Genomic DNA, 22,007 nt, shown 5'->3' with positions numbered 1-22,007 from the left:
TAGTCAATTCCTTTATTTTTAAAATTTTAGGTAAACGAAACTATCCTAAGACCTTTAAATGTAGAACCACCACTAACAGACCTACAGAAAAGTGAAGAACTAATTAAAAAAGAGATGATCACAATGCTTCATTATGATCTTCTGCATCATCCTTATGGAGAACAAGCTGGAAATAAAAAGGGAAAAACTCTAGGATTTGGAAGTAATAGTACTGAGCACATAACTTACCTGGAACACAACCCCTATGAGAAATTCTCCAAAGATGAACTGAAGAAGGTATGGTTTAACTGGAATGTTTTTATATTAGGGATATAAATTATATCCTGTCTCTCATGGGTGAATTTTGATCATTTTCACACACTGACCAACAACTGGAAAATTCAGAACCTAAGTGTTCTTATAAACATAAAGAGAAAGTTTTTATGATGTAGACTGCTTGTTATTACCACATTTTGGAGCTTTTTTGGTCCAATTGTTATTGTCCTCCCCCTTGTTAGAAAAAACAAAGACTACAGAATTGTGCCCATAAGAATCTTAAATTTTTTTTTAACTAGATGCTTTTGACCAAGGAGGTGAGAAAACTTATGTTCTAACAAAATATCAGAGAATTTGCTATCTTTGAGAGTAGTAGTTTTACCAGACAAAATAATGACTTTGTTGGCATAAATCACCGTGATGGCATAGTTTTGTTCTTAATCATGACTGCCGTTGGTTACTAGGTTTTAATGGTACTGCTACTTGGCTTTTAATAAAATGTTATTAATTCAGAGTGATGCGGAAGGTAAGCACATAGAGATATTCTTTAGCACATTCCTTACCAATTTAGAGGTTTTGTAATTTTACTTACTAAAATTTCTTCTTTATCCATTTGAAGAGAAAATTTAAAAAATAACCAGTCTTCCTTGTATAAATCTTTTCTATTCCTTCCTTTCCCTATCTCCCCAACTCCCTAGTTATATGTTTTTCCTTAGTTGTTTTTCCTGATTTGACATAATAGCCATTGTTAGGAGTGGCAACTTTTCAGAGTGCCCAAGAAAATCCAGTCCATTTCACAGTTGGAGAAGAATGATTGTAGTTAGAAAACATTTTCCCTAATGTTTCTTTGTTTACTGGTAGTTTACTGATTAGTAGTGGTAGTTGCCTTTGGGAATGCTCCCCAACTCTGTGGTGAAACAGTGGACCATTTAGTTGATACTGCATTTACCTTTTTTCCCCTAGTCCCAAAGTATTTAAGCTTTAGGTCCTATTTGCATCTTGGAAAGAAATTCTAAATTTTAAGCACTTTCTTTTACTCACCCTGCAGATAATCTTTCTTCTCTTCTTTCTTCAGTTGAAAACATCCTGTCACAGAATCTTTATAAATAATTAAAATGAAAAGGTTTAAGATGGCATTCTAAGCATAGAATTGGGTCAAGGAAAGGAGAAATTTTATGAGAAATAGATTCCAGTTAGTTTTGCTCTGATCTATGTTTTACTTTGAATCATTGTTTTGTAATAAACGGAGATGAGATTTGGATCAGGAATCCAGTGCTTACTTAATTACTCTCTTTTAGATTAAAGATCATAAAGGGGGAAGAGGGAGAAGTGAGAAGAAGAAATTAATTAGATACACTAATACAACTTTGACTAATAGTGTTGATGAGTAGAGGTTCTTGGGGAGAAGGGTTATATTTTTAATACGTTTTTCAGTAGTACAATTTAGTTGTGATATGGTGAACATAGAATATTAAAATTGGAAGGATCTTTGGGGCCATCTAGTCCAACCTACAAATTTTCTAGGTAAGGAAACTGAATTTTAGAAAGGTTGTGACCTGCTTAAGGTCACACAACTTATTGGTGGTACAGCAAGGATGAGAACCTGCTTCTATTCTGAACTACTTCTAACTTCTTGGGCTTATTTGTGTTTTGTTGTTGCCATATCACTTCACTAGTGTTTCTGAAGCCATTTGTTTTCAAAGTAGATAAAATAATTTCTCTTTGCTTACATTTCTTTAGTAAACTCATTCTATATAGATTACATAGTGGTAAATTTGAGCTTCTGCCCTAGCTATCAGAAAAGCTTAATTTGAGTTTTTACCACATATAATATTGATTACAATTTTAATACAAAATCATGGAATCCAAGAATTAAAAGGGCGCCTCGTAGGATCCCTCGTCCATCTTGAACAGGAATCCTCTTAACAACATCAGGAATTAAGCAATGCTCTTTTTCAGTTTCCAGTCTACCAAAGTGTATTGTCCTCTAGCCTACACCTCTCCATTTTGTGCACAGGGATTCTGCGAGACTTCCAAGTGTCTATAGCAGTTCCATCATCCACTAGTCTAGTAACACTGTGAAAAACAATTTAGAGCTCAGAGGGGCCTCAGAGGTCATTTAGTCTAACCTTCCCCCAACACCCCTCCTTACCCTTATTTTACAGTTGAGGAAACTAGGATTCTGGGGAAGCTGGGATTTGTCCAAGGTCATACAGTAGTAAGGATGAGGGGGATGATTTGGATCCAGTTCCTCTGACTCCACAGCTGGCCCTCTTTCCATATGAACACAGATAGCTACAGCACAAAATGTGAGAAAGTTTTATTTGTAAGAGGGTTGTATAAAGTGCATAATAATTCAAAGAAGAGAATGATGACTTTAATCTGAAGGGATCAGATGAACCTTTTGGAAGAGACGGTGGTTGAACAGGTCTTTAAAAGAATGGGTAAGGATACAGTGGTGAGAGCTGGGGAAGGAAACGGTGTGAGTAGGATCAAGTCTGGGTAAATAGCAGGTAGGCTAGTAGTAGTGAGGTGTGGGAGAAGGGAACACTGGACCTGTGGTCAGAAAACCTGAGTTTGAGCCATGGCTCCACTCTTCATTGTCTGTGTGACCTTGGGCAAACCACCACTAGACTTTTTCTCTTAAATAAAATGAGAGTTTGAGATTAGATGCTTTCTAAAGGGCTTTATATCTTAACATCTTAAGACTTTATCACATCATTACAAAATAGTTAAACTTGAATATCCTTTTAAAAATGAAATAATTTTTTACTTTTTGTGTTTTTTTTTTGATAGTTAAATTTTTTTTAAATTTTATTTTTTTAAAGCAATTGGGGTTACTTGTTCAAGGTTACACGCCCAGTTATTTTGTGTTGGTGCCAAGTATCTGAGGCTGGAACCGATCCCGGGTCTCCCGACGGGGCTGGTGCTCTTACTGCACCACCTGGCTGCCCCTAAATTTTATTTTTTGCAATGAACAAAAATGGTTCCTCTTTCTAACTGAAAACAAAACAAAACAAAACAGAATAAACTCCTATAACAGTTTATACATAGTAAAGCAAAACAGATTCCCCTACCCTGAATCCATCACTTCTCTGTCAGGACAGTAGATGATGTGTTTGGTCCTCTGAAATCATGGCTAGTCATTGTGTTGATCAGAGTTCTTAAGTCTTTCAGAGTTTATTTTTAGAGTACTGATGTGATTGATAAATTGTTATCTTTGTTCTTCTCACTTTACTCTACATCAGTTCACAGAGTCTTCCCAGATTTCAACAAAACCATCCCTTTCATCATTTCTTATCATGTTCCATTATGGTATTCCATTCCATTCATATACCATACTTTGTTCAGTCAGTCCTTCCCCATCTCATGAACACTGCCCCCCCCCCCCCCCCCAGTTTGTAGTTCTTTGCTACTACAAAAATGGCTGCTATGAATATTTTTGAATATATTGGTTATTTTCCTCTTTCATTAATCTGTTTTGGTATAGGCTGAGTGGGGATATTTCTGGATCAAAGGGAAAGCCCTATTGACTACCTTGTAGTCATAATTCCAAATTGTTTCCAGAATAGACTGAATTAATTCAGTCTTACCAACTGTGTATTAATGTGCCTGTTTTCCCACAGTTCTCCCAACAGTTGTTATTTTCCATTTTTGTTAACTTGGCTAGTCTGATAGGTATGAAGTAGAACCTCAGAGCTGCTAATTTGCATTTTAAAAAATTGTTAGTCGTTTGGAGCATTTTTATATGGCTTTTGATAGCTTGGATTCTTCCTTTTACAATTGCCTTTTTTTTTCTTTTTTGGGGGGGTGAGGCAGGGCAATTGGGGCTAAGTGACTTGCCCAAGGTCACACGGCTAGTAAGTATCAAGTGTCTGAGGCCGGATCTGAACTCAGGTCCTCCCAACTCCAGGGCCAGTGCTCTATTCACTGTGCCACCTAACCGCCCCAAAATTGCCTCTTGTTATCTTTGAAACATTTATCAGTTGGGGAATGGTTCTTATTCTTAAATTTAAATAAATTCCTTATCTGTCTTGAAATTCGACTTTCTCAGAGGTTCTTGCTGCAAAGATTTCCCCCCCAGTTAGCTATTTAATCTTATTTTTAACTGCATAGATTTTTAAACTTGGAAGCCTTCAAGATCATTGGATACAGGTCTCTTCCTTTGCTTTTCAGATGAGGAAAACTGACCTAGTCCAGAGAGTTGTACCTGTAAAATATGGTGGCAAAATTTTCAGCTAGTGTAATAAGGAAAAAGTAGACTTTTAAAAAAATTAAATAGGCCATGGTTTTTAAAAATAATAACATACTTTGAATATATTCTGTTATTTTGCTTTAAATGTGAGTTTTATATGATGGTCACTTTCCCTTGATCTAAAATCTTTTTGACTTGTATTTATTTTCCTACATTACCAGGAAGATTTAAAGCCTGTTACAATATTCAAAGGAGAGTTGCCAGTTTATTATCAGCAATATATCATGCTGGCAAAAGGCCATGAGGCAAAGGTAGATTTTAACACATCAATCTGCACTGCCTTTTTGGCAGTGCACTGTAATGGAAGTTGGGCAGATTTCCTCAGTCTCTCAGAACAGTTGATAAGAGAGCCTTGAACTTACTAAAATTTGTCCTATATCCCTGACTCCATCCTCTGATAGCCTAGAGGGTATTCCTAAAGAAGGGACCGTGTTTCAGTAACCGAAACCCTAACATGTGGCTCTAATTCATAGTATTTGGTGGAATCTGTGAGGCATAAATGGAGGGAAAGAATTTGGGAGATAGAGGAAGAAAAGGGAACATGGATAGTATTTGATATTTGACTAGTTTTTTGATCACTGATCTGTATGACTGCACAGACCTTTTAGTTCATTTTGTCTAGCTGTATAGTTTCTTCTACCAAGTTTTGCCTTGCTTTAGAAACCTAATCCTTAACAAAGTTTTTATTATAAATTTGGTGATGGCAGGTATTCATGGCGTTCTTGCTTATTTAAATTATTACCACAAACAGGCTCAAGACCTTCTGACACAGGAGATGGAAGTAGTAAAACAAGGAATGAGCCATGGCGAGCTGTCAAATGAAGCTTATAACCAGGTGTGGGAAGAATGTTACAGTCAAGTTTTATATCTACCTGGGCAGAGCCGATACACACGAGCCAACTTGGCTAGCAAAAAGGACAGGATTGAATCACTTGAAAAGAGACTTGAGGTTGGTATCCTTTTTCTCTTCTTAATTAAATGTAACTTCATTATAATACTGATTCCCCAGTAAGCCAGATCTTTGTTACTGAAAGATTCAGAATAAGAGAACTTTAGTACGCTTTAAATTTAGAACAGGTTATCATGCCCATACACTAATAGTTGCCAAAAAGAAATAAGTAGAATAGTTTCCTAATCCTCCTTGGCCTTACTTGGTAATTATACAGAGAAATTGATGGGACCTCAGGGTATTACCCAGGTCCATTCTAAGTCTGTAGCATTTAGGTTTGAGAGGAATTAACTCTGGACACTCTGAGGGCCAATGTAAAGCTCTCCTCTAGGATCAAGGATCATGTACTTCCTTTTACAGGAAATGTCTATGCTTAGGGGCTTGCTTCCCAGTGCCAGTAGAGAAAAATTGAAAAACTGCTCCCTTTGCTTGCTAGTAGTAGTTGACACAAACTCTAGGGTATAGTGGTAGGGCAGAGACGTTTTACCTGGGTTATGGCTTAATGATTTTACATGTCTGTGAAATAATTTGGAATGTATCAACTGGAATTTCACAGCATGTGGTTTCTTTATATAAGCTGAATGTTTTGAATTCCGGAAGCTGTGTAGGCTTTTTGCCAGTGGTGTGCCAACTGTGGGACAGCAGACTGGCTGCTTGTGAGGCTTGTGGTGATGGGCTTTCCTGAGACCTCAGAGTCAGAGACTGCTCACAGGAGGGATAAGTGTTCCACAATTAGAACGCTAAGATTTACTTCTTTGGGCTAAGATGATTATTATTTTTTCCACTGGGTAAGTTTAACAATTTTATTTCTTGGGAGTAAAATCACAGCAATATATTCAGTCTTAAATGATCTGTTTTCCATAAAAGTATGTGTATTGACTCCTGTTTGGTGTTGCCTGTTCAACCACCAAACTTAAAAATTAGGGAACTCTGCTCCAACATGGTGGGTTTGGGGGTGGGGGAGGCATGAGTTTGGTTTCCTCATGAAGTGATCGTCTTCAGAGCAAACTTTAAAGGTCTTCATGGCTTATGAGTTTAACTGAATACTTAAGCTGTATTTAATATCTTCCAGTAGGGTGTACTGTTGCTCTGTGTTTGTTTTCACTTTATAATATGATAGGAAAATGTTGGCTGATCTGTGAAATGTATTTTCTATTGTGTCAACTTCATTTTAAAAAAAAATAAATTTTTATTGCTATCTTTTGTTTTTTAACATCATCATAGTTACCCCCAATATTCCTCCCCATCCTTGTTCCCCTCCCAGAGAGCCATCCCATATAATAATTTTTTAAAGGAGGAAAAAATCATCACAACTGATCAGTTCATTGAAAAAGTCTGAAAACATGTGCATTGTTTAATACCTGTATCCCTCCCACTTCCAGAGGGGTGGATTGGGGGGTGGCCCATAATATCTCTTCATTTGTATCCTGCTTGATCTTTATAATTTTGCTACATTTACTTTTAATTTTTTGATATGTAATAGTTTTTTTAAATTTACATTGCTTTAGTCACTGTGTATATTGTTTTCTGGGCTCTGCTTACTTCACTCTATCAGTTCATATAGATCTCTTCATGCTTCTCTGTATTAATCACATGCATAATTTCTTGTATCACAGTAGTACTTCCTAACATTCATATGCCACAGTTTGTTTATCTATTCCCCAATTGATGAGCATCAACGTCATTTCCAGTTCTTTGCTGCTACAAAAAGTGCTTCAATAAAAATTTTGTTATATATGGGGACTTTATTCTTATCAATGGTGTCCTTGAAGTATAAGCCCAGTAATGCAGTCTCTGTTTCATAGAGTCTGGACATTTTAGTTACTTTATTTGTATAATTCCAAATTTTTTTCCAAAATGTATCATTTAACAGCTCTACCAATACTATATTAGTGTGCCTATAATTCCACAACTTCTCCAACATTGACTGTTGCCATCTTTTGTCATTTTTGCCAGTTTTCAGGGTCTGAGGTAAAACCTCAGGGTTAATTTGCATTTCCCTTAGTGATTTGGAACATTTCTTTTGAGAATGTGAATATTTTGCAGTTCTGTTGCATACTATTTGTTCATATCCTTTGACTACTTGTTGAAGAATGGCTATTAGTCTTACATGTATTTATTAATTATTTACATATCTTGGATACCAGACCCTTATCATAGAAATTTGATACAAAGATTTTTCCCCATTCAATCACTTCCCTTCTTATCTGAGATGCATTGATGTTATCCGTGCAGAAGTTTTCAGCTTCATATAACCAAAGTTATCTATTTTATTTTTTTATAATTACCACTACCTCTTGGTTAGTTAAAGATATATGTCCACCCTATATCTAAGAGAGGTATATGATCTGTTTCACTTTTAATTTTTTAAATAGTGTGATCTTTTAATATTAAGTTTACGTATCCTTTTAGTATGTATTATGGAATATTGTATAAATGTTGGTCTAAGCCTAATTTTAGCCAGTCTGTTTAATAGTTTTCCCAGCAGTTTTTATCAAATAAGGAGATTCCTAGGTAACTTTTGTTTTCCATTTTATCAAATACTGAATTATTGAGTTCCATTGTTTCTGATTCTCCCTTATCTAAGATAAGATAAGAAAGATCTTTAATCTTTCTCTCTATTCTTTAACCAATACCATATTGTTTTGATGACTGCTGTATGATTTGAGGTCTAGAAATGCTGTTCCTCCTTCATCCCTATTTCTTTTCTTTTTTTTAATTTATTTTTTTTCAAATGCTTTATTAACTTCTGATTTACATCACCAATTTCTGCCTGATTTTGAATTACAAATTTTCTCCCCATTTTTCCCCTACCCACCACCCCAGAATAGCAGTCCCATAGGCTATCCCCTCCTCCAATCTGCTCTCTCCCATATCTTCTCCCATACTTCCTTGGACATTTTCAGTAGGGCATGGTGGATCTCTATGCTCCAGTGCCTATATATCTTCTTTCTCAATTACATGTAAGATAGTATTAATAATAGTGTGTATATATATACATATATATATATATATATATATATATATATATATATATATAATTTTAAACATTCGATTTTAAATCTTTGAATTTCAGATTCATTCCCTTCCTCCCTTGTCACTCACCCTTACTGGGAAGATAAGTAGTTCAGTATAGGTTGTACATGTGTAGCTAATACAAAACATTAACATAGAAGACATATTGTAAAAGATTGACTATATTTCCCTCCCTCCTATCCCACCACCCAATTGTTCTATTCTCTGCTTTGATCCCATCCCTTTTCAAAAGTGGGTGCTTCCAACTTCCCTTCCCCCCAGCCTGCCCTCCCTTCCGTCATTCCCCCCTCATCTCCTTCCCCCTACTCTCCTGTAGGGTGATACACCCTATTTAGTGTGTATTTCATTCCCTCCCCAAACCAAATTCAGTGAGAATAAGGTTGACCCATACCCTTTTGCCTTCCTGTTTTCCCCCTCCATTGTAACCCTTTTCCCTTGCCTCTTCTTTATGAGGTAGTTTACCCCATTTTGTCTTTCTCCATCTCCTCTCATTATATTCCTCTCTCACCTCTTAATTTCACCTTTTAAGTGTCATCCCTTCCTGTTAAATTGGTCCTGTGCCCTCTATGTATACCTGTAAACACATATACACACATTCACATATGTATTCATATGCCCGTATACCCTCTAATATAGACATATGTATTATATATATATATATATATATATATATATATATATTTATATTCCCTTCAACTATTTTCATACTGAAAAAAGTTTCATCAGTTACAATTATTGTTTTTCCATGAAGGAATGTTAATAGTTGGACTTTCATCAGTGGCTTATGATTTCTTTTCCCTGTTTACCATCTCAAGCTTCTCTTGCTTCTTGTATCTAGATGTCAAATTTTCTATTCAACTCTGGTTTTTTCATTAAGACTGCTTGAAAGGCCTCTATTCCACCGAATGACTATATGTTCCCCTGAAAGATGATACTCAGTTTTGCTGGGTAGGTGATTCTTGGTTTTAATCCCAGCTCCTCTGCCCTCCAGAATATCCTATTCCAGGCCCTTTAATCCCTCAGTGTAGAAGCTGCCAGATCCTGTGTTATCCTGATTGTGTTTCCACAATATTCAAATTGTTTCTTCCTGGCTGCTCATAATATTCTCTCCTTGATGGCGGGGGGGAGAGGGGCAGTCAAGATGGTGGAGTAGAAGCAGGACCTCCGCCTGTCTCTGGCTTCCACCTTCCCCAATCCATGTAAAAAGGGGATTCTGAACAAACTTTGGAGCTGCAGAACCCACAAAATGACACAGAGAAGCTAACCTCCTGGTGAAGACAGCCTGGCAGGAATCAGCCAGCCCAGTGCTCTGGGAGCTGAGCCCAGGCCCAGTGAGCCAGAGGTTTTAGCCCCAGGGCGGGCCTGACCAGCCACCAGCTGGAGGGACTCCAGATCAGCAGCAGCTGTGGCCCTTTCCAGATTTATCAACACAGAGATACTAAGGACAAAGTGAGAGGTCAGTGCAGTGTGGACTTTGGGACCTGTAGTCAGGAGTGCATTGGCTTCTGCCCCTAGGGCAAGAAGCCGCTGAGAAGCCTGGCACAGCCAGCGCCATGTGGCAGCTTCAGCTCCTGGCCTGCAGACTGTAGGGGGACCAAGCAACCAGTCTGAGGGGTAATCGCTCTTGCTTTAACCTGCTTGGATCTGGATTGCAGTCTAGGGTGGTGGAGGTCCTGGGGTTCGTGACCAGCTTGCCAGAGCGTGTGGAGGCCTTAGAGAGGGCATCCAACTAATACCTTCGGCAGCTGAGAAAACCCCAGCGTTTGGGATGAAAGCTCCCCTGTCTGGTGGCAGAGTCCTACTGTGGCAAAAAGCCCAGGGGTCAAGTGACTGAGGGGCAACATGACCACACAAAGGAAACAAAACAAATAGAAGATTCCAACATTAGACTCCTATATTGGTGACAAAAAGGAGCAAAGCATGGAACAGGAGGAAGATTGTGAAGTCAGAACTCCAAAGGTTTTAAAATACGAGCTGGTTACAGGCCATAGAGGACGTTAAGAAGCAGATAAGAGAAGTGGAGGAAAAATTGGGAAGAGAAATGAGAACGATGCAAGAAAATTACGAAATGAGAGTCAACAGCCTGAGGAAAATAACACCTTAAAAAACAGACTAACTCAAATGGCAAAAGAGGCTCAAAAAGGCAATGAGGAAAGGAATGCCTTGAAAAGCCAAATTTGCCAGATGGAAAAAGAATCTCAAAAGCTCAATGAGTTGAATCTTTCCCTCGGATTTAGATTGGAGCAAAGGGAAGCTAGTGACTTTAAGAGAAATCAAGATGATGGTAAACAGATCCAAACAAATGAAAGAATAGAAGGCAATGTGAAATATCTCATGGGAAAAACCACTGACCTGGAAAATAGATCCAGGAGAGATAATTTAAAAATTATTGGTCTGCCTGAGAGCCATGATCAAAAGAACCTAGAAATCATTCTCCAAGAAATTCTCAAGGAAAATTGCCCTGATGTTCTAGAACCAGCAGGCAAAATAGAGGTTGAAAGAATCCACTGATCACCTCCTGAAAAAATCCCAAAAAGGAAACTCCTAGGAATATTATAGCCAGGTTCCAGAACATCCCTATTTCTTTTCAATCATTTCCCTTCATATTCTATTTTTTTCCCAAACAAATCTTATTTTTACCATATTCTAAAAAGTGTCCTTTTGGTAATTAGACTGGCATAGCATTAAAAGTATAATTTAATTTTGATGATGTTGTCTTTTTATTATATTCGTATAGCCTAGCCATGAACACTAAACATTCTTTCAGTTATTTAAATTGTTCTTTATTTCTTTAAAGAGACCTCTGTAATTGAATCTATGTAAGTCAGTCTTTTGTGGTCTATGGTAGCTTGGTCCACAGTTATTTAATGCATTTTGTAGTTATTTGGAATGAGATTTCACTTTCCATTTTTGCTTTTTCTTATCATCATATAGAAATGTTGATTTTTGAGGATTTATTTTGTTGCCTGTCACTTTACTGGAACCGTTAATTGTCTTAATTAGTATCTTTACTCATTACCTAGATTTCCATGCATACCATCATATAATCAGCAAACGGGGATAGTTTGATCTTCTCTTTACCTGTCTTTATGTCTTTAATTTCTTTTTCTTGCCTACCTATTGCTAGTATTTCTAGAATTTTGTCAAATAATGGTGGGGTGAGTGCACATCTTTGCTTCATTTCCTTGTTATTAGAAAAGTTTCTAGTGTATTCTTGTGGACTTCGTTTTACTGTTAATTTGAGTGCATTAGGGTAGTTTACATGTAAACTTGGCAGTAGGTACAGTCATTTTAGCTTCTATATAATTTTTTTAAAGGAATCTGGTGTCTCCCTTTCTGTGTGTCTTATTTGCTGTGGTTTTCTTCCATTTAATATGAATTGTAAAAGTAATTTTGTGATGCAAGGGTAGATAGCTGAATATTCTTCATCTTATTTAAGACACTAATTTCATAGTAGAAAATAAGTATTTTAAATGACTTGTGAAATTTTAAATATAAATAATTTTACTTCTATATGATTCTTTCTGTGGTCTTGAAGGGAAGATACAGAGAGAATCGCCAAGGTTTATTTGGATGTTGATATGATGGACATATGTGGGTAATTCTAAAAGGTAGATAATTTCCAGGAGCTAAAATTTTCCGTTGCTCTACTATTGATAGAGTTAGTAATTTTAGAAGAATATTCTGTATAAAACATTCCCAGGAAAAGACCTTTTTCTTAACTTCTGAATAATTTCTATTTTCCCTTCCAGATATCTTTAAATTCTTTGATCTAAAAAAAAATTTATTTTAAATCTTATTTTGCTATTCAGTATTGATATATTGATTTTTAAACATGTATTTGCTCCATTCTTTCTGATGAGCCAATTATCCCTTCTAGCCATGGTTAAAAAAATTTTTTTAAGGGAAAAATGTAGTTCAGCAGAAACAACAGATCATTGTTTGTGTTATTTGACTATCTTTTAGGGTTGTTTTTATTAATTTTCTTTGTTGTAGGTATTGTGTATATTGTTAGTTTAGCTCTGTTTCCTTCACACTGCATTTTTTCATTTAAGGTTTCCCTTGTTTCTCTGGAATATTCACATTCATTGTCTGTTATAGTAATACCATTTTGTTATGCTGCTATGAATATTGCTGTTTAGGAGCTTTTGTTGCTTTTTTTCATTATGGGGTCTTATCACAGGGGTAAGTTCTTTGGGTCTAAGGATATGAACTGCTAACAGCTTTTGTTAAATAATTCCAAATTGTGTTACAGAACAGTTGAATCCGTCCTCAGATCCAATAGCAATGGGTTGTTGCCTGTTTTCCCATAGTTCTTCCAACACAATTTTTTTCCAGCCTTGCTAATTTGATAGATGTCAGGTGATAATTAAGAGTTGTCAAATTGCATTTCTCTAATTATTAGTGATTTTGTACAGCTTTACAGATAGCAATGCATAGTTTGCATTTTGTCTTTTTGAAAACTGCTTATTTGTCACTTTCCACTGTTATATTTTATCCATTGTTATAAAAACAAATGGGGGCGGCTAGGTGGCGCAGTGAATAGAGCACCGGCCCTGGAGTCAGGAGTCCCTGAGTTCAAATCCAGCGTCAGACACTTAACACAAAAACTAGGCGAGTGACCTTGGGCAAGTCACTTAACCCCAAATTGCCTCCAAAAAGCAAAAAAAAAAAAAAGAAAAATTTATCTTCTAGAAATTATTTTTGTTGTTTTTTGGAACCCATAGCCCAGTGTTTTGAGCCAGGGATTTTTATAAAGCTCAAGCTAAATTAGGTGTAATTTTTGGCATTAAATGGATGCTAGTAGTTTAGAAATTATTAAATTCACTGGTGATTTGGGGATTGTTAAATGACTCATCAGTGTGAGGTGAGTTAACTCTTATAGGTAGAGGTGACCAGAGAATAAAAAGCTGCTCCAATTACTCATTAACAGTTATTGATCATGAGGGTTATCCTTAACATTATTTAGTAAGCCCCAAGTTTTTCTCTTAAATGAATGGGTCATTGTGATATTAGTGCTAATGAAAACTGCTGTGCCAAGAGGCCTAGCAACCCCCCTCCTATGGATCCCTTTCCTGAACAGATTGGAGGAATAAGTAGGAGGACCTGTATAAAGGACTCACTGCTGAGGTCCAGTAACCCAGATTTGCTATAGACTATAGTGCATGCACACTCTCCTTCCTTCCCTCCCTCCCTCTACCCCTCCTTCCTCCCGCTCTCTCTCCCTCCCTTCCCCTCAATTCAAGAAGTAATGATAAATTTGCAAGCACAGGATCTTTTAATTTGGCATTTAATGAATCTGCACTCATAAGTGTGTGAGGTGATGATGATGGGTCTGAATAGGATGGAATTGTACTGTTCTTGAGAACTGATTTACTATGAAACAGATCACAGTGCAATCAATCCAGAAGTTACATATTTGATTTTAGAATGTTTATTTTTATTTTGAATACAAGTAAAGTAACAAATATTTTGGAAGTAATATGTAAGCATTTCAAGTATGGTTATAATTCATAGTGCAGGTTTACTTGCAGATTAAGGAACCTCCATGGGGCACCCAGTTTGAGGTGTAGATCATTAATTCAAATAGAAACAGATCCTTACAACTGCATATTGACTTAGAAAAATACAAATTAACATTATATTGTATCATCTTTTTATTTATTTTGTTAAACAGTTCTCATTTATGTTTTCATCTGGTTCTTGCACTGAAGAGTTTTGCGGCCAGATGATGAGTTTGACATGTCCAGTGTAAGTTCATAACTGGACGTAATGAGTGAGTACTTCATCATCAGAAATCATGCTTCTGAGTTAGAAGAATTGTTAATGAAGTGGAAGTCTGTTATGACTTCACAATTTCTTTAGACAGGTGAGGAAAAGAAGGCATGTACTCACACTCTTTTCTTCCTCTAATCCCCACTATTTAAAAAAGAAATTGTGTGTGCATTATTATTTTATTTTTTTGGTAGGTGAGTTAAAAGTTTTGTTTTTGGAGGTTGAGATATTTGACTTGGGAAGAATCAAGATGATTGCCCTTTGGTGGCATAACAAAAACCATGATGACTTCTCTTTGCAGTTCCATCAGTAGGCTCCTACTGTTTCTACTGACTCCTTGTCCTGAGTGCTGATAGCAGCTGGGAGCTGGGGAGACTTCAGAAAGAGGCACAAGATACCCCAGACCACAGCAGCCTGGGCCTGATGAATGCAGATAGTCCAGGGTGGTGCAGGACAGTCTAACAGTTGGTCTTCATAATGATTACCCTTAGTCACTGAGGAAAAATGAAATTCTCTTTTTACAAAGGCAAGGGAAACACAGGCATAACTACACCCTATGTTTGTTGGTTGTGGGAACACAGTTTGGGGCACATCAACATAGATTATAAAATAGATTTAGAGCCCAGATGCCCCTTAGAGACCATTTTAGTCCAACCTCCTTATTTTACAAATGAAGATATATAGGAAGAAATTCCATAGGAAAGATTGCATTTAGGGCACTTTGCTGAACACCACAGGAAGTCTCCCCTGACTTCTCCATGCTGGTGGCAGCATCGTCTCTGGTTCTGAGGACCCAGTCAGTCTATCAGTTATCATTATTAAAAAAAAAAAAAACCAACCCTCTGGAATGTTTCTGGCTCATCAGAACTTTATTCTTGCTTAGAACTGAGTTACGTTTCTTGGTATTTTTTGTTTCGTTTTTATTTTTGCCAAGTGTAGAGCACTAGGAATTTATTCTATCCAACTTTCCCAGAGCCAAATGACATTCAAGCCAGCAGCCCCCTTTTGGTGAGGTTTGGTGATAATATGTTATAAATATTTTTGCAAAATTACATTGGCTAGAGAAATAGGGGACCGTTATTTGGATTATATGGGTAGCTAGATGGCCCAGTGGATAGGGTGCTAAGCCTGGAGTCAGGAAGACCTGCGTTCAGATCCATCCTCAGACACTTAGTAATAGCTGTGTGATTCTGAGCAAGTCACGTAACCTGTTTACCTCAGTTTCCTCGTCTGTAAAACAAGCTGGAGAAGGAAATGGTAAACCACTACAGTGTCTTTGCCAAGAAAACCTCAAATGGGGTCTTGAAGAATCAGACATGACTGAAACGAATGAACAACAAAAAATAACTTTTCAGACTCATACCTGAAACATTTGAAATAAAAGTTTTTTGGCTTGTAAAAGGGCAACCCCCTTTATCCAAGATGACCTGATTTTTAAAGTTTCTTGTTATTTAGACTCTACTTATGTGTTCATTAATTGAAATAAGTTTTCTTTTAACTTGAAGAATTGTGTTTACCTTATGTTATAGCTTTAGAAGCAGTTAAGTAATTTGAAGCATTTTTTTTGGCATACTGCAGAAGTAACTTATAAATGTGCAATATGTAAAACACATTTTAAATTCTGGTTTACCCCTTGAAGCCAAATGATGGTCCATATGTTTTTAAGTGGATAAATCTTTCCTTCAGTGGAATAAACAGTTCACAAAATCGCTAAAGTGAGAGAGTTGTTGACAGGGACTATAGAAAGCATTTGGATGGTATTAGTTGTTGTACAGAGTTTGTTGTAACTTATCATGGGCCATCTTGAGTAGTTTCAGAATACAGAGTCCTTTTGTTATGGTATTCACTTTAAAAGAATTTACCTATTATTCAGATGGAATATTTGAGGCACATTATGAATATCCAACTCAGGTGTTGCTAAGCAACCCAATTCCACTCCCTTTTCCAGGTATCAGTTTTCATATATCTATAATGTCATTCTGTAAACTTACTGTAATAACCTCATCCTGATCTGACTGTAAGTTGCTCATCATCCTCCATTCTGGGATGGAGAATGGGGTAGAGGGTGAAAGAAATCCGGGGAAAATCAATTGAATGTGAGTTTTTGGAGTTTCTGATAGAAAACAGTTTGTCCAAAATAATAATTCCCTCGTTGAGTTATATTTGTTAAGGTCCAGAAGTACTTCAGGAGCAGAATAGCTTATGTGTTGTCCACTTTTCTAGTCCAGCTGCCAAAACTGATATTCTTAAAGGCAAGGTCTGACTATGCTGCTCTCTTGCTCAAGAAGCTTCAACAGATCACCATTGCCTCCAAAATAAAATACAAACTTCTCTATTTGTGTGTGTGTGTGTGTGTTTCTGTCTCTGTCTTGCCCTGCTTATAGAACATACACATCTTTTTTGTGTGTGTACATATGTCACTGAATATGTTAGCAAATAATCAATTCTGTAAATGTATCATGAATGTGTAATGGACAACAGAGAAAGCAAGACAGTGAAACCAATAATAATTTGATGGGAGTGTTTATTGACCGGCGGGTGACGGCCTCTCAGAGGGAAAGACAGCAGCGAGCTTTCTGTTAGACATAATTTTATAGAAAATGTGGTTGCTAGAAACAGAATATGTTTCTAAGGGGGTGCAGTGCCATTAGTATTGTTCCTATTGAAGCAAAGCCTTAGTATTGTTCCTACTGAAGTGAAGCGAAGCGAAGCCATGATCCCTTAGCAAAGCCTTGGAATCTGTGGGAATCTGTGGCATGTTCCTAGCAACACAGGGGAAACATTTCTTTACTATTGGGGCCTATTAGGTGGTTTAAGGGTTTAAGGGGCATTGGTGTATGGTTTCTGGTGGTCACTTCGGTATGAAAGTCAGGACTTGTTTTGCTTTAACAATAAAGGCATCCATAGCTATGCCTCAAAGGCCAAGACTTTCACCTGCTACTGCTGTTTATAGGAGTGGCTTTTGTTTGGGTGGAATAGGCTCACAAAATCACCCATTAAATAACTTCAAAAATGCTTAAAATTTTAAAGATATAGGCAGTACTAAATGTCTAAATATTTTTTCATCTGTTTACGATCCTTTATTTATAGAATAAATCATGTGCTAATATACTAAGTAATTTTTTTGGCAGACATAATCTTTTTCTTACAAACCTTTATTTTTTGAAGCTTAAATATTTTACTGAAATAGATTAAGTGATAATGTAGAGGAAAATCTAGCCCACTTTACAAATTGAGCTCTTAGGAAGCAACACAGCATTCCCTTGTCCTGAACAGACCAAGCACTGGCTTTAGTAACTGTTTGTACTTTTGCTTGATTAAGCACTTGATTACTCAAAAGAAAATACACCCTATTGGTGTCTTAACTGTTCTAAAATGGAGGTGGCAATGGTTGTAATTGAGCACCACTGAGTTGTCTTGGCAGCCATACTGAAGCATTTATTCCTGGCTCTCCAACTTCTAATATACGTTTAGTATTGAAAAGCCAGGTTCTGGGGAGGTGAACTTTTACCCTTTATTTAATTTGGCATCTGTTGTGCTATGCTCTCTGGGAAAACACTCCTTGACATTTTCCACGAAAATAGCCTAAAACAACAAGCAAATCCACATGTCCACTAAAACAGATACATCAACATGTTAAATGCTTCATCTATCTAAGCCATAGAATATCTGAGAGTAAGGAATTTTTTAAAAAGTATAATTCAGTTTGTTGTCATCATATTGCAGTGGTTTGGGGATCAGGGTGGCCTGAATTGGACTTACTGATCATAATTTTCCAGGTTTGACTTCTAGTATTACGAAAATAAGCAGATTCCCTTTGCTGCCTTATTTCATGCTGTACTAAAGGAAAAGAGTAAGAAGAAAGCTTCTTCTGTGGGCTCAAGTATTGAAAAGAATTTTTCCAGGGGCATTTTCATGGTGCTGAACATAGGTTAGTCAAGTTGTAGAGTCAACATCTACAGCTACAGTCTCTTGATGTTAGTCAGAACCCTAAAAGGAAACATTTTGGTTCTACCCTTTAATGACCCTAGCCAAATTAATATTTTTTTTTTTTTTGTAGGGAGGAGGGGATGGCAGTTGGGGTTAAGTGACTTGCCCAAGGTCACATGGCTAGTAAGTGTTAAGTGTCTGAGGCCAGATTTGAACTCAGGTCCTCCTGACTCCAGGGCCAGTGCTCTTTTCACTGTGCCACCTAGCCGCCCCCAAATGAATATTTCCTGAGAGTAGCTTCCTAATTGGTCTTCCTGCATCTAGCAAAGTTCTCTTTCCACTCCCTCTTCCACAGCTTGAGGTCTAACTGCTGTTCTGCCCAAGAAGCTTCAGTGTTTCACTGTTGCTGCTAGAATAAAATACAAGCTCCACTGACATTTTGATTCTAGAAATCAAATCCATCTTTGCATGTGCCATTAATGATGATCTTCAAAATAATGTATTGTAGGCTTCAAAAGTAATTCTAAAAAAAAGTTTCAAAATGTTTTGAATAATGATAGTTTTATTGGAATAAGTTTTAGAATGGAACTTTGAAGTGGACAGCGTTTATCTGGGTGTGTAAAAATCTTGGTATGAAAAAATTGTTTTCATTACTTTTATAGTCACATCTTGATTATTTGATCATCACAGTAAATCTATGATGTAAGAAAGGCAGATTTTTTGTGTGAAAAAAATTCACTTAAAAATAATTTCACAGAGTGGTTGTGTCTCTGTGTTCTACCATTTTCTCCCAAGTCAAGGAATAACAAGTTTTGTAATGTTAACAATTGACAGGTGGTTTTCAGCTTAACTGTTGTTTGCGATGTTGATGATGCGTTTAATACCTTCACCTCTTGGTTACTTTTTTTTTTTTTTAAAGCAGTCGGGGTTAAGTAACTTGCTCAAGGTTACACGGCCAGTTATTATTTCTGGGTGTGGTGCTGAGTATCTGAGCCCGGATTTGATCCAGGTGAGCCCGGATTTGATCCAGGTCATCCCGACACTGGAGCCGGTGCTCTTACTCGCTGAGCCACCTGGCCGCCCCTAAGCAACTGGGGTTAAGTAACTTGGTCACGGTTACACAGCCAGGTGTTTCTGGGTGGGTGCTAAGTGTCTGAGCCCGGGATTTGATCTCCAGGTCTTCTCAACATTGGAGCCGGTGCTCTTACTCACTGTTCTACCTGGCTGCCTGAAGGGGACTCTTGGTTACTCTTATCAGTAGTGAAGACCATTATCCTAAAACCCTTGAAACCTGGTTATGAAGTGAGAACATCTTGAATAAATCCATAGTTCAGAGTACTCATTAGAGATAGGGGTCTTGAGTAGATTGACTGTCAGCTACACAGGTTTTAGAATATTAACAGGAGGGTCTTAGTAGAATAGGATTGTTACCCATCTGTCCAAGAGAATTTTCACGTATATTGGATCCCCTAAAATTCTTTGCGTTGGCTATGTCATGGTAACTTACAAGGTCATAACAAGATTGTTTAAAACTTATGTGTAAACTTCCATGGGTGATATGAAATCTAGGATGGATCTAAGACAGTATGATCTTAAGGATCTTCCCAGTCAGTCATTCTCAGATGTTGATGTGATGGTCTCTTTTCAGATAAATAGGGGTCATATGACCACAGAAGCTAAGAGAGCTGCCAAAATGGAAAAGAAGATGAAAATTTTGCTTGGTGGCTACCAGTCTCGAGCAATGGGACTAATGAAGCAGTTGAATGATTTATGGGACCAAATTGAGCAAGCTCACTTGGAGCTTCGTACTTTTGAGGAGCTAAAAAAACATGAGGATTCAGCGATTCCAAGGAGGCTGGAGGTAATATTGTTCTACCCAGTGGCCATCTCATTATTATCTTAATATCAAAGAATGATGAAACCAATTAAACTTGTATTATAACTGTCTACATTTGAGTAAATGAATTTCAGCCTATAAAATATCCTTAATTACCAGGCATTCTGAGGCTTTGTCAGTTTTCCTTGCCTATTTATTTCTGGTCACTTTTTCTTATATATGGTTGTGGTTAATGTGTACTCCATTGCTCTGATTCTGCTTTTTTTGGTACTTTTTCTTAAATGTCTTCCCAGATTCTCTATATCATTCACATTTCTTGTGGTATTCTGTTATATTAATGTACCACAATTTATCTAGCCATTTCCTTATTAGACATTGGCTTATTTCTAGTTTTAGCTGTCATGAATAATGCTGCTATAAAAATCTTTGAGATTAACATTTTCTCCTCTTCCATCTTTCTTGTCTTCACCTTCTTCCCTTTTTCTTCCATCTTTCATTTTATGGATATGAGATAGTGCCTCAAAGACATTTGAAGAACAGGGACTTAAAAATTAAATGACTGAGAATAGTGTGAATTTCTTTGATTTTTAGTGAGACTGAACATATTAACAAGTGATTGTTAATGTGTGTTTTTTCCTTTGTAAATTGTTCAGCTATGTTAACTTTTGATATTGGGTGGTACTTTGGAACATTTCACAAGATAGTTTAAATCTTAAACAATTATTTCATATTTTTGTTTTCTTAAGTGTCTAAAAGAAGATGTCCAGCGACAGCAAGAAAGAGAAAAGGAGCTTCAGCAAAGATATGCAGATTTATTGCTAGAGAAAGAGACTTTAAAGTCAAAATACTGAAACGTCGTTTGCATTTTGTTATAGAAAGAGGTAGATGCTGGTTTCCATCCTCTGGAAGATGGAAATGATGTTTATGTTCATCAAACCATTTGCTTTGTTATCTGTGACTTTTTATTTGTTGTTTGTTTTGAATGAATTCCATCATTTAGATTCTGGCACCACAAGAATTTTTAGAGGTTAATTTATTAAGAGAATCTTCATTCTTTTAGTAATGTCTTGTTTGCTAAATTTTTTTTAGTTTTGACCTTTAAAAATCATATTTTTAATTTTTAAGTGTCCTTAAATGTGTTGCCTGTGAATAAATTCTTGAATAAAAATTAACTGTAAAATTTTTGAGAATTATTGTGCCTTCATTGTTGGCAGATATTCATTAATTTAAAAAAATAATGTTTATTAAACACTTTGTGCCATTCTTGTTGTTTGGGGTTGGTGTGGTGAGGGGAGGCTACAGAGAAAAGGGTGATGAATGGTAGAGAGGAGTTATGGAGGTAAGATCAATAAGACTTGGATATTGGGTGGTTCTGAGAGAGAGGAAAGTCACTGGGGTTTCCAAGGTTATAAACCTGGCACTGACTGAAACAGGGAGAGGGAGGTGTGAGGGGGAACGGTGATGAGCTGTTTTTGACATACTAAACTTGAGATGCCAGTATGATATCCAGGTGGAGATGACTGGAAGGCTGTTGATGATGTGGAACTGGTGTTCAGGATGGAGATTAGGCCTGGGTTCATAGAAATGACTGTCATCTGTGCAGAGATGGTAATTCTTTGGCGGCTAGTAAGATTATCAGGGGAGAATAGAGAAGGAGAAAAGGATTGAGGACAAGACCCATTCCCCACTAGATTAAAGTAATTAAAGCAGTTCTGTGGTTTTACCTCTGGCCTATCAGTTTGGCAAAGATGACAGAAAAAGTGAAAATAGCAACTGTCAGAGAGCCTGTGGGAGGGAAGGTAGGAGCACCAGGGCTCTGGGGGGGTGTTTGATTTAGTCTGGTTGTTCTGGAAAACAATTTGGATTTTAACACCCTTCAGTCTTAGACTTTACTTTCTTCCATGTGTTCTGTGAGCCATGTCACTGGCCTCCTTTCTGTTCCTCATATCCACTATCTCCTGATTCCATCC

The 22,007-nt window shown here is 37.0% G+C and overlaps 1 protein-coding gene across 1 annotated transcript in view; it reads left to right on the top strand.

Annotated features, from left to right (window-relative positions):
- CDC5L (cell division cycle 5 like) overlaps nt 1-21,217 on the top strand; it is a 168,030-nt gene extending 146,813 nt beyond the window's left edge. The window contains exons 14-17 of the mRNA XM_069065847.1: nt 31-276; nt 5,262-5,459; nt 19,849-20,061; nt 20,784-21,217. Coding sequence (XP_068921948.1) covers nt 31-276; nt 5,262-5,459; nt 19,849-20,061; nt 20,784-20,888 — 762 coding nt within the window. The 3' untranslated portion in view covers nt 20,889-21,217. The remainder of the gene's footprint in view (nt 1-30; nt 277-5,261; nt 5,460-19,848; nt 20,062-20,783) is intronic.
- The last annotated feature ends 790 nt before the right edge of the window (nt 21,218-22,007 follow it).

The sequence above is a fragment of the Petaurus breviceps genome, unplaced genomic scaffold (genome assembly GCF_028583685.1).
Source record: "Petaurus breviceps papuanus isolate PSGF00001 unplaced genomic scaffold, PetGlider_PUasm1.0 90701, whole genome shotgun sequence".
NCBI lineage: Eukaryota > Metazoa > Chordata > Mammalia > Diprotodontia > Petauridae > Petaurus > Petaurus breviceps.
The sequence above is the reverse complement of the archived record's forward strand: the minus strand, read 5'-3'. Positions and strand labels throughout refer to the sequence as shown.